Here is a 13562-nt window from a genome sequence, read left to right on the forward strand (position 1 = left end):
GAGTGAGGAATGATGTTTTATCTTAGTCAGCTGGATTCATGGAAATTTGGTGATAACCTCTATAAGCAACTAAGAAGCTCATGTGCTGATGTTAGGCAGTTGCATCCAAAAGTTGATCAATTTTGGGTAAAGGAAAACAATCCTTGGGACAGGCCTTGTTGAGATCCGTAAAGTCTACACAAACACGCCACGACCCTTTCTTCTTCTTTACCATGATAGTGTTGGATAGCTATGTAGGGTATGTGACGTCACGAATTGCACCAGTGTCTAATAGTTTGTCAACTTCATCAATTACAGTCGCAACATGCTCGGCAGCTAAACTATGACTTTGTTGAACGACAGGTTTAAATTTGGGATCGACATTCAAGCTATGCATAGTTATGTCAAGGTCTACCCCTGGCATGTTGTAAGCTGACCAAGCAAACACATTGATACTGTCGAGGAGGAAGGAAACCAATTCTTGCCGCTCATCGGTATTAAGGATGGTGCCAATTAAAAAGAAATTTTTAGGATTGTTGTTGATTGGCACCAGATCCAAATCCTCTATTACCTTCTTAGTCGAAAGTTTCCCAATATCCTCCAGACACTCCTGATTCAAAATTTCAATAGAATTCACTTCTAATGCCTTTGGCCACTTCTCGGTGACAATGAGATAATAATCCTTTGCCAATTTCTGTGATTCGTGGACTTGCTTAATGCCGAATTGAGTTGGATATCGAACGAGCTGGTGGTAGGTGCTCAGTATGGCCTGTATTGAGTGGAGCCATGTTCGAGCCATGATCATATTGTATGGTGATGAGAGTTTGACGACCAGGAACTCCACCTCCAATGTCTTGGTGCCTACCTGCACTAGTAATACAATCTTGCCCAGGGGGTACTTTGAGTCGGCATTGAAACCAAAAAGGAAGAAGTCGGCTGGCATGAGATCCAGATCCTTAAAGTCGAGTTTTAGAAATATGTTATAGTACATTATCTCAGAGGTGCTCTCTTGGTCAACCAGGATACACTCGACAGTGAACTTATTTATTCGTAACTCGATCATAAGGGCATCGTCATGAGGCACAGCAACCCTTTTAAGATTGGCGTTGGAGAAACTAATTTCATTTGACAATAGCTACTATTTGGATGACTATGAGGCTCAGAAATGGGTTGGGAAGATCATTGTAATTGGATCGTATTCACCTTGTTCGGCGAGAGCAAGCTATATATCATACGAATTATCTCAAGTAGAGGTGGGTCGGGGTGTACGGCAAGCACTCCTGGTGGGTCAGTCTTTTTTGAGAGGTATTCAGTTAGTTGACCACTTCGAACCAGATCTTCCACATGATTCTTCAGTGCATGACATTTGTCGGTTGTGTGTCCATAGTCTTTGTGATAATCGCACTTCGGGTCTCCCTGTCTCATGTCAAGGGGCTCGACCATCTTGGTCGGCCATTTGAAGGAAGCCAAATGTTGTATTTTTAGGAGGATTTTACTGATCGGCTCAGATAGCTCTGTGTATTTCTTATCTGACCACCTAGAGTGCCTATTTTCCACTTGATATTGCTCGTTTTGTCAACGAGAATCTCATTGATTTTCCCTTTTTGATTGGCTTCTTCTTCCTGGGCTCTTCGGTGGGGTTGTGTCTGGTGGTGCAATAGTCAGTGGCTGTACTAAGATAGGTGTCGCCGTTTCTACAGCTTGTAGCCCAGCTTTAACTCGTATTGCATCGTCTTCTACTTTGCAATACTCTTCTACTTTCTTCATCAAAGCTCAGACTATTTTTGGAGATTTTTGAGTCAGCGAACTGAGCGAGCTGTTGGGATGCAACCCTATCTTGAAGGCTGTGATTGCCATGGAGTCATTACAATCGTCATCCACCAAATTAAAACACTTCCAATAGCACCCCGAATACTCGTGCACGATTTCATTAGCCTTGATTTTCATTGCCCATAGTGAATCTGTTTGTTTTGACTAAGTCTCATTGGTGATGAACCTAGCCCTGAAGGATTTTTGGAGTTGATAGAAACTCTCAATCGAAGCCGGCTCAAGCTTGTAATACAACCTGACAGTGAGCGATCCTAGGCTATTAGGGAATATCCAGCACATGAGTGCCTCGTCGCCTGCATTCAGCGTCATTGCTTGCTTGTAATGACGAACGTGATTCGTAGTATCTGATTTTCCATCGTAGAGAGTGAACGATGGTGCTTTAAACTTTTTAGATAGGACAGCCTTGGCAATACGCCTTACAAAAGGATCGTGCATATCCTTCGAGTCTAAATCATTATTTTTTTTTTTCGTCCGTGACACTCTTACAGAGGACTTCCCCCATCCGATAAGCTGGATGCGTCTACTTGGCTTTACTTTTTGGGTTCTTCCCAAAAGGAATCTAATGTACTGTTACCGTGGCTCCGAGGCTAACGTTGTCGCCTTTTCTGCACTCTTGGCAATCAACCACGCTCGCAGGGAGGTGTTTGTTGTTGGGACTTTGCCAACTCTTGACGCAGGCACTTGTTTTCTACCGCCATGTCTTCGAGACGCTATTCACTACATTGCATTCAACTCATTAACGTTTGCATGGCATCCTCTGCGGATGTCGAAGGCTAAAATGGGGTTAGCAGGTCAAAATTCAGGGACCTCCTTATAGGGTTTTCTTCTGGGCCAAAAGTTGCTCATGTTGTAGTGTTATCAACTACTGGAGGATCTTGGTTTGGGCTTGTCATGGATGAGTTAGAGTATTCTCACAGACGGTGCCAATTGTGTGGAGGTGGATATGGAATACTCCTCTGGTCTAAACAAGCCTTTGAATGATCTTTCCAGCTATCACTTGAAATAGAAATAAAACTTCGGACAGTGGTGCCAGAATAAGCACTCTGATGGACAAGTTAGATTTTGTGGAAAGGTTGGTTTGTTTAGGTTTCTTGAGGTTCAATGTTTTTAGCACATACCTCTTTCTTCAGTCTGTCTCCCCCTTTTATAGAGTCACCCTATTCGATCTTCACTCCATGCAGCTTAGCCTCTCATCATCATCCTGTCAGGGCCCATCCTCCAACTATACTTCCTTGAGAGGGACACTTTGGTCCCACTTGGTGGGTCGATGTCGACTCCCTCGGCATATTCTGTTCTTCTATTCAGCATAGATACCCTTAACTCAGCGTGCTCTCCGTGTTGCTATGTATGCTCGGCACAAGTCCAACATCTGATGGACTTGGGCTTTATTTGGCCCATATGAGGTGGGCTTGGGTTTGCCATTCTTCATAATCATTTTCTCGACCCCCACAACTAAGATAGTAAAATTCATAATATATATATATATATATATATATATATATGTATATAAGTGGATATTTTTATTATGATGGTAGATAGAGATTTGACGGTGGGTGAATGAAAATGAGGATAGTATAATAATTTTACTTTGATATTAGAGAGTAATTGGATAATTTTATTTTATTTTTAATTAAGTTGCAAAAAGAATTCTAATAAGGGCTAAAATGTGAGAAGAGAATCTATATTTTTGACAAAACTCAAGATATGTATTTAAAATTTATCCCAAAAATATAAAATCATAATTGTTTCATCAATATATAATTATTTTAAAAAGACCTCCAAAATGTATATTTTTCAATGAGATGATAACTAAACTATATATAAAAATTAGAGCAGTGTTACGGATGACATCAATTTTTATCAGTTACTTGTTTTTTTTTTTTTTTGATCAAGAAAAAAAAAATACTCCGTGGGAACATCATGACATCCGCAAGCCCTGGTCTTAGAGTAATCAGTTGACGGCCAGATTTAACCTAACCCAAAGAAAGGGACCCACCATCGAGGCACCCAATAAAGTTCAGCCACATGCCATAGAAGAGACTAAGTATCAATCAGAATATAGTGCGGGGTCTTGAAAAAGAGTTAGTTGGACAAATTCAGCATTCCACGGCCCTCATGAGTTGAACCTAATTCACCTATGTGAAACTGGCTGCCTTCTCCACGAGGCCACTACCTCGGTGGTATTTTTACCAGTTACTTGCCTAGGCTGATATAGAATAATTCTATAATAAGTTATAATTATAATAGTTGCTTCTATTAAAATGAAATTTTCAAAATTACAATTGAAAAGATTATACTTAAAATTAACTATGTCATAGGAAAAATTAAATGGATTTGTCATTATGTTAATTGAGACACATATATATGTAAGTAATTTTGCATCTTAAAGAATAAAAAAATAAATTGTAAATAAAATAAAAGGTAAAAGTGATAATATTTCAAATTTATAAAGGCCCACTTAAATTTTCTGCCTACGGCAAAAATGTGCGTGAGCCGTCTTTGTACCCATAACACCTTCAATATACATATATATATATATATATATACTAGTTGGACCCCAAGCGCTACGCTCGTGGGGTCGTGTCATAATTTATCAAAATTAAATTCTTTTCTTTTTCTTAATTTTTCAAATAAATGAAACATATCCACACCAAGAAAAACTATGCTCATGAGCTGTGCATAGGAAAATATACAAATATGATTAATTGTTGATAAAATACAAGCACAACACGTTTACTTGGGTCAAAGATTTGTTTGCTAAGAAATATACATTCACAAATTGCATTAATGTGGTTATTGGAGGAGCTAATTCGTCATCAAGAAGTGTAAGCATGATAATGAATATAAGATTGATGAGATTCTATCCCAAATCGTCTTACTTTCTTGTATGAGATTTAACAAATTCTTATACCTATATTACAGCTTCATCTTCTATCCCACCAACTTCCCAATATCATGGTAAAGCCATGCCTTTTGTGTTTAATACAATTTTAAGATATTCCAAGTTCACTTGCAAATCGATGTTTCAAGTTTCAATTACTTGACATGGCCATCCAGCAATTGCAACTTGCAAATGTCACAGAAAGCAAGAATATCATTATTTGAAAAATAGGCAACTAATCTAACATAATTAAACCATTTTCATGATCTCACAAAAATCAAAGGAGTGGGCATTGATCTCATAGATAAATTTAGAAGAAAAGATGCATAGATGGAAATAAGTTTAATTTTTTACCAATCCATTCATTTATATTCAAACATGGAATAACAATTCCTATAAAATTGTATATTTGATGCTCTAAATGGAAAGAACAAATGGGAATTCTATTGGAATCATACCTCTTGACATCTTGTCCCAATCTATAATAGTTTTGCAATATCGAAAGGGTTGTCACTAGCATTACTGGAGCAAACATCTACACATACAAATTCCTTAAAAAATTAAAATTAAGCAAATTCCCTGGATAAACAACATTCTATAATAAACACTCACAAATTATTAGTTGAAAACAATGTGATCCCAACATAGGAAGATTACATTTACATTACGATTTTGCAAAATGAACATGATTCCAAAATGTAGGATGTAGTCGATAGTAAGATGCTATAATCTTTCTTCCAATAATTACTCATAGACTGAACACAGAAAAGTAAAACAACAACAGGAATTTAAAGTCCTAATTCAAAACAATCAAGAACAAGAAGTTAAAAAAGAGTCATCCAAGGATAGGGATACAAAACATTATGAACATTGTGAAAAAATGAACAGTTGCCTACTCCCATGAATTGTGAAAAACATGAACATTGCCCTAGTATGTTGAACAAATCCTATTCACCATTTCTTCATAACTTGTTTGTTGAACATAATTCTTACTGAAAAATACAGATTTTTTTATGAACGCTATACATTACAATTAGGGTTTGCTCTATTTGATTGCTTAGTCCAAATGCGATAGATTAGTTTGGTCTATGTCACATCATTTTTTTTTTTTTTTAAATTGTTGATTTGGTTTTAAAGTCCATCATCAGGAATTTGTAATTTTTTTCTAATTACATTTGATAACAACCAATTAGGGAAAGATATCAAAATGCTATTGATTCTATTATTTTGTTTGCTTGGGTAGAACCAACGAGGATTTGTAGAACCTAGTTTTATGTATAAATCAATGTATTGTTAATATATATATATATATATATTAGATGACATTCAAAATATAATAACTGAAGTTCTTTGCAGAGTTTTGTTTGTCCAATTGAAATTATCAATTTAGGCCGTACCCCCTTTGTTTTTTTTTGGAGGGGGGGAGGGCCTGGAAACGAGCCAAACTCTATGTTATAAAGCTTCTTTTTTCCACAATTTAGTTTGGCCTTGTCCAATTCTCTGTGTTTGTGTGTGGAGAAAATGCGAAATTGGTGGGTGTGAGAACTAAGGCCAAAATCTAGTCAATGGAAAATTAGTTCCTTGTTTTTTTTATCTCATGTTGATTTATTCTGTCAATGTCTCTTAGTTCACAAAGATTCACTTATTGAATTTGACTTGAATTTTAACAGCCAATATTCCTGTTGAGAAACAACTACAAATCAATCTGACTGTTCTGCTCACAATCCTTCCTGATTTCAAGATGAGTTACGGCTCCAAAACATTTAATTTAGGATCTGTTTAGAACAACCTAAAGCTACTTACCAAAAATAAATAAAGAAAAGAAAAGCATTAGACAAGAATGAGCTTATCTAATAACTTGAACCAATGACCTAGATAGATAGCCTCTAGAACATAGCTTATAAGGTATTATGAACGAAACAAATGTGAAGTTTATTAGAATATGTTATAATATCTTGCATTTTACTGATTCAGTCATATGACTTTGAATTAGGCAACAGCAGAAACAAATTTAAGCCATCACTTAAATAAAAAATTTACACAATTTGATAAAAAGTACATATATGTTATTATAGTCCGAGTTTAATTTATCATTAATTACAATATGTCATGTGAAGATAAATTGAGTGAATTAATTTGGCACATATAAATTAAAATAAATGGCAAATTACACTTTGGTCCCTAAAATATGCATTGTTTTGTTATATTGATCCCTAATATTTCAACCATGTTAGTTTCGTCCCCCAAAGTATTAAATGTGTGTTAAAGAGATCCCCATAGTTGACGCCGTCATAATTAGAGATATTTTTTGTACAGAAAAATATATCTCAGGAAATAAAAAATCAAGCCTTTAGATATTGACAAAATTAAAATATTGGGGACCAAAAGTATTATTAACCTTCTTCATGAGGACCACTTTAATACACATTTCATACTTTGGGGATAAAATTGACACAATCTAAACGTTGGAGACCAAAATGACACAAAGCACATACTTTAGAGACCAAAAGTGTAATTAGACATAAAATAAAGGGTAAATTACACTAATGGTCCCTATAGTTTGGGGCTTGTGTCATTTTGGTTCCTGACTTTTCAATCGTGACACATTTGACCGTGAATTTTGAATCTTGTTCCAAATAAGGACAATTGTAGATACTATTGGATTTTTCAAGGGCAAAATAGTCAATTTGATAAAATATAAATTAATTTGACAAAAATAAATGTCAAAAATTATTTTTGAATTTTTAAAAATTATTTCTAACTACTAAAGATAAAATTATATAAAATTGATAAATCTTTTAGACATTTATTTTTTTTACCAAATTAATTTTTATTATGTATTTGGATGATGATCATGTAAAATTAATTTTTAAAAATTAAACATGTAATTTTTATTAATTTTTATCAATTTTACATAATTTTATTTTTGTTGGGTAGAAATAATTTTAAAATATTTTAAAATATTTTTTTGACATTTATTTTTGTCAAATTAGTTTATATTTTATCAAATTGACAATTTTGCCCTTGAAATTACGCAATGGATGTTCAATTGTCCTTATTTAAAACAAGATTCAAAATTCAGAGTCAAATGTGTCACAATTGAAAAGTCAGGGACTAAAGCGACACAAGTCCCAAACTATAGGGACTATTAGTGTAATTTGCCCTAAAATAAATCAAATGCAAAGATTAAAATTATATCAATGCACAAAACCCATTTATTTTTGTAAACTTAAATTAATGAATTGAATCATTATTTAAATTAAAAAAAATGGTTCTTGAAAAATGGTGATTGATAACAAAAAAATATACTACACTAGGTGTGCTATTTTAGGACAATAAATATTACAAACTAATAGAGTAGCTTTGAGGTAAAAATGTTTAAAGAGCACTTTGGTTGTGCTAAAATTGAACAAAAAATATTACACTGCTAGAGATGCCCCGAGAACCAAATGTAACAAAGGATGCATTGGTTCAAATCTTGCCATATCAACCTCACAAATCTAGATTGTAATGAAACATTGCTTTCTAGAGTTACTGCAGATATTTGCCATTTCATTGCAATCAGCAACTCAAAACTATGCCTAATCAGATACCAATGGTGGAGGACCAATCATCTTTGGAAGAGTAGATCAATCAGCTAGAACTTTTAACAATGCACTAGACAAAACAAATTACTAAAGAAACTAAACAACCCGAAATCAACAATGAGTTAGATATTCTCTCCAAAATTACTCAAAAGAAAGAGTTCATAATCCCCATTACTGTACCCTTGTACAGTTCTTCTCAATGCCACAAGTATCTTGACAACTTTCTAGGATTTCTCGTAAATGCAAACTAAAGCAGAAGTGCATTAAACAAAAAAAATGATTAAACACAAGTTCGTGAAAATAGTTTAATGACAGTATTGGTAAAATTAGAAAAGTAGGTGCAACTTTTTCATTGTTGAATTCATCATGTTTAATTTTGAAGATCTTCTACAGAATCTATAATAGTTCAACCACAGGTTTTGCTAGATTATAAGGTTGACGTTCCTGATACACAAAATAAATATCACAGTGATTTTAATGCATGTGATGTGACCTTATATAAGATACATTTCAGTTAATCAAAAAGGTAACTTCCATATTCATCTAAAATAGATTTACCAAATATACACAATTAAATACATCCTAAGTGTGTGCACATATAATCTTCAATTAGGCTAATGAACAATATATCAAAGATCAATCTTGCATTAGAGATTTGAGGCTTCGAAGTGTTCATGAGACAAACTTCTGTTTGGCATTATTTAATACGAATGAAATAAAGTTCATATAAAAAGATAAAATTCAATACCTATTACAGAGAAGGGAAAAAAAAAAAAACAGATATGATGTAGAAGCTTAATCCTTATAAACAATTTCAAATATCAACTTTTAGAGTACATTGGGTAAATTATACCTGCAAAAAATCAAATTGATTGGATATCGAAAACAGTTTTATCAAATTGCATTTGTATCTAAAAAAAAATGGAGAGTAAGTATAATTTTAAATATAAAACTTAATTTAAATGTTATTTGATGGAAAGGCTAATGACATCCAGTTAACTTAATTTTTTTAGGTATATACTACTCAATCTACTCTAGAAATGAACAATTCAAATCACCAAAATAAAACCTGAAATAAGACACCCATCCTTTTTTGGTAGCAATCCAACAGTGAAAATACTCGTCTCCTTCGTCATCATTTTGGTATGCACTTTTTGTATTAATCCTATGGTTTCTACATAGAAAAATAAAGAAAACCATGATCACAAAGGCATAAACATAAGAGATGTCAGTAACTCACAAGCAAACAAGATTGTGGAGTTGATGTCTATATCTTTATTTCCCTAACATATATATTATAATATGATTGTTTGTTTTGGCCATAAGGCTGCTGCAAAATAGGAACATTTCTTCACAGTTCACATTTCTTCTGGAATAGTCTAATCATCTCGTGAACATGAACAGAGGACAAGCCAAGGACCAATAGTACCTATAGTTTTTCCATAGCACAGACCAGAAACTGAATACACATCAAGAAAGCAAGTATATATTTGTGCAAATGATGCAATGGGAAACAATGCAGAATTTTATTTTATTTTTTGATCAAGAAAGGTGTAATGTTTGATTCAAGACTACAAAATAGTACTAAAATGAAAGAACATAAAAGGATCACACAAATAAAGACCCCATTGAAGGAAAAGACCAGTTGGCTAGAAGCCAACATAAAAGTTGCCATATAAAACAGAAAAACCAGATCAGCTCAATTCCCATCAGTTGCTTTTGCAACAATACATACCAAGAACAACGACCAAAATCTTTCAAAATATCTTAATCAATTCTCTTTCATGTCACATTTGAAACAAAGGTGTTCTAGCAATTAATCAATGACAATATTATTTTCGCTGATTATAGTGATACGTCCAAGTTAGCATATTCATTCAAGTGATCAGTGATGAAGACAAATGGATACAATCGACATTTATAGGACATTTATAAGAATTCAAATATCATAATAGCACCCGCAATACATGAAGAAGAATTTATACTTGAGTTAAAAAGCAATGTAATGACGAAACAATATTCCTAACTTGTGATGCATTCTTGAGTTAGTCCTAAGAATTCTTGCCACTTCTATGTTCATATACTTTGAACTATAAGTCCTAATCCCTAAGCATTTCAATCACCAATTAATTTATAGGTCATAAAAGAATATTTTTAATATACAAAATGAAATTAAAAAAATACCTGAAATATAAAAAAGCACTTACAAAGAAAAAATGCCAGAACCTGCACAAAATTAGAGCTGTGTAGATTTTTTTGTTCTTGAAAATGAAAGGATGAAAAGTCCACTGCACCATAGCATAAAACATGTGAGGAAAAATGGAAGGTTGTATACCTCACAATGAGGACAAAAGCTAGAGAGAGAGAGAGAGAGACAGAGAGAGAGAGAATTTAGGGTCATATGAAACACATAAGACCAGCCATTACCTCATCAATCTCAAAACCAATCATCATGATAGAAGTTGTATATCCTGCCACCACAATCAAGAGTAACTGTCAAAACACCATCACTCTCCAAGACCACCATAACCACCAATCTCTCTTTTATTCCCACTGCCTCTCAACCAAGCTCCCCACATTCGATATTTCCTCTGGTTAAGGGCATCACCTTTGATAATAAAGGAACAATACACACAGTAAAGAAGAGGGATTTGTAAAGTTTCTGGGAAAAAAGAGGGGGAGATAGTAAAAGCACTACCCAAAACCATGTCACCTTCAATTGAAAAAGAATTTCCAACAGTCTATTGAGAAGTGGAACGTTGCTAACTAACTTCAAATGGAAAGAATATTATTTTGCATCTATAATTGGCGATGTAGAAGTGAGTACTGCAAAATCAATATATTTTTTCTATCACACTTGGCCTCTATGATGGAGGCAGAGTTGTCAAACCTGACAGTTGGCATTACAATAGATAAATAGGAAGAAATTTGCTTATAGAAATTTTTATTGAAGGATTCATAGTAGAAGACCTTGAGGAATATTCCCACAAATAACTTTAAGACAATAACGAACAGTAGCACCAATAAGAACAAATACGGGTGAGGGAGGATCGAGAGACATGGCTTCTGCTACACTTAAAACAATCTTATCTGCCATGTGTTCAAATTGTGGCTCAAGCAAATCCACAGAAACAATCTTATGGCCAATTCCAGTTCCTTTTACCACATACAAATCTGAAAATACATCCTGTAACACGAAAAGAGCAATAGTTAGATATGGAAACACCATCCTATCACTCACTACAACCACATGATGATATATACCAGCAAACTGACATTATCTTCTTTTTATATAAGTAACAGTCTATATATATTATATCAAAAAGGCACAAAAAAAAAAGGGACCTATAGACTCACGTTTTGGTTGTGTAAAATCTAGTAACCGTCCTAAAAGAGACATCTGGGGCCATCGATGGTGGTTTTGGGTTTCAGGTTTAATTTTTCAATGCTTTGTTTTTGAATTCATTGTAGTGTCTTTAAAACCAATTTTGTTTTTGTATGCCCAACATAGATGGCTAATGTCCAAAGAAGTAAGCATGCAGGTTCTCTTATGAACATATTCACAAACACCTTGTAGGCGTATTCAATGGCTATAAACCTATAATCAATCTATAAATCACAAAGCAAACACTACAAAGAAAACATGTCCAAGAAGGGGGATCATGAAACCCAAACCTCAGGTGAACATTATTGAGAAGAAACCTTCATTTGTTTCTCTTCTCTGGTTTTCTGCAGATAAGCCTCAATTATTTGTCTACAAGCGATGTGCCGAACAAAGAGAGACTACAGAAAAACCCATCAGTTGGAAGCAAGACTTGGATCATTTGGGTTGGATGTCCATTCGGCACCCACCGAAACACCCCTGCTTACCAACATGGAAGAAGCAACGTGAGACACATCATCTCTGGAGGACAGAGATTTAGAGACTTGGACAGACTGCAATTGTAGGCTTTCTTTTGAGCACAGGGTGCACCGCTTGGATGAGGAGCAGAGTTATCCCAAAAGCAGCAGCGTTATACCATTGTTATACCATTCTTACATGCTTTTTATATATGTTATAGATATATATATATATATATATTATATAGACAATGATTTTAACTTGTAATGACCATCCCTCACTACTCTTTGTCCTATGCACAACACTTGACATGCCTTCTTCTTTTTCTTCTTCTTCAACCGAATTCAATCTCTATTTTGGCAAATATCAACACCATCCCGGCTAACTATTTGAGTTCCTCCTCCCCCTCCTCCCCCTCCTGCACCCTACACCTAACCACCCTCCTAACCGGTGCTTCATCAACCCTTTTTCATTGTTATTGTCTACTACTGCATCACTGTTTTCATCTACAACGACCGCAGCTCCCAACCCGACCTGACAACGACAGATGGCGGGCAGCGTCGACGCCTCGGTGTCGGGGCCCATACAAGCCCACAAATATCAAAAGGAAACAGAGTTGGTAGGAGAAAATGAGAGATGTACGAGGAGGGTGAAGAGTCGCGTACGTTGCCAGATTGCATGCACTATTCCTATTCCAGTTGCCCAGTTTGCCGGATTCATACGACGCCGTTGCCTTTCGGGTTGAGGGTTTGTTCAGATTCTGGTTTGATGGATCGACCACTCAACGAGATCATGACTTGGCACTAAATTTGGATGTGGATTTGGGGGAGTGATATGGTGAAACTTTTTTTTTTTTTTGTTATCAGTAAAAATTTTGTTTTTTATTGATGAAACAACATATATTATATATGAGAGAACATCAATAAATGTAAACTGTATCATCGTAATTTAACCTAATTCCAACTAAATTGGAGCAAAGAAGAACGCATTAATCATCTACTAGCTCAAGCCACATAAATTGGTGAGAGACCAACAAAAAAATACTAAATGAAATCGGAGATGAACCTCTTATATTGGTGTGTAACTCAAAAAAAGAAAAAAAAGAAAAAAAAAAGGAAAGGAAAGTGAGACTCACTTATCATAATTTTGTTGTGATTGGTTTGGTTCTTTGTAGACTTTTTCTATGAACAATTCCCTTTGTTGACAATAACAAAATGAACCCTCTTAACCTATGCTTCTCCTTTCAAATTAACATCATTCTAGTACTTTACACTATATTTGGATTATAAATTTGGATAAGAATTTAAAAATAAAAAAATTAAATTAAAATAAATCTTATATTTAATTAACATTTATCTCTTCTTTTTGTTTTGATTTTTTTGATTTTTTTTTTCAAACGTCCACTTAAATTTATAATCTAAATATACTCTTAATATAAAATTTT

General features: G+C 34.4%; 1 protein-coding gene and 1 long non-coding RNA gene across 3 annotated transcripts; both read right to left on the minus strand.

The window, feature by feature from the left end:
* Nucleotides 1-229: 229 nt before the first annotated feature.
* Nucleotides 230-970, minus strand: LOC145824549 (uncharacterized). Its single transcript, XM_082924599.1, has one exon. It carries the CDS (start codon nt 968-970, stop codon nt 230-232), a length of 741 nt encoding a protein of 246 aa, XP_082780725.1.
* Nucleotides 971-9314: 8344 nt separating this feature from the next.
* On the minus strand, nt 9315-12923 carry LOC145792963 (uncharacterized). Of its 2 annotated transcripts, none has more exons than XR_014333300.1 (5): nt 11953-12277; nt 11248-11464; nt 10705-10885; nt 10485-10565; nt 9315-9451 (listed from the first exon to the last, which is right to left on the minus strand). It is a non-coding gene; the product is annotated as an uncharacterized LOC145792963 (long non-coding RNA). The 2 variants fall into 2 exon arrangements; XR_014333303.1 differs by lacking the exon at nt 9315-9451 and adding an exon at nt 10991-11103 and having other exon boundaries at nt 10183-10565; nt 11953-12923.
* Between the last annotated feature and the right edge of the window lie 639 nt (nt 12924-13562).

This window comes from Camellia sinensis, chromosome 1, assembly GCF_055761805.1.
Source record: "Camellia sinensis isolate YWXY chromosome 1, ASM5576180v1, whole genome shotgun sequence".
In the NCBI taxonomy this organism is placed as follows: Eukaryota; Viridiplantae; Streptophyta; class Magnoliopsida; order Ericales; family Theaceae; genus Camellia; species Camellia sinensis.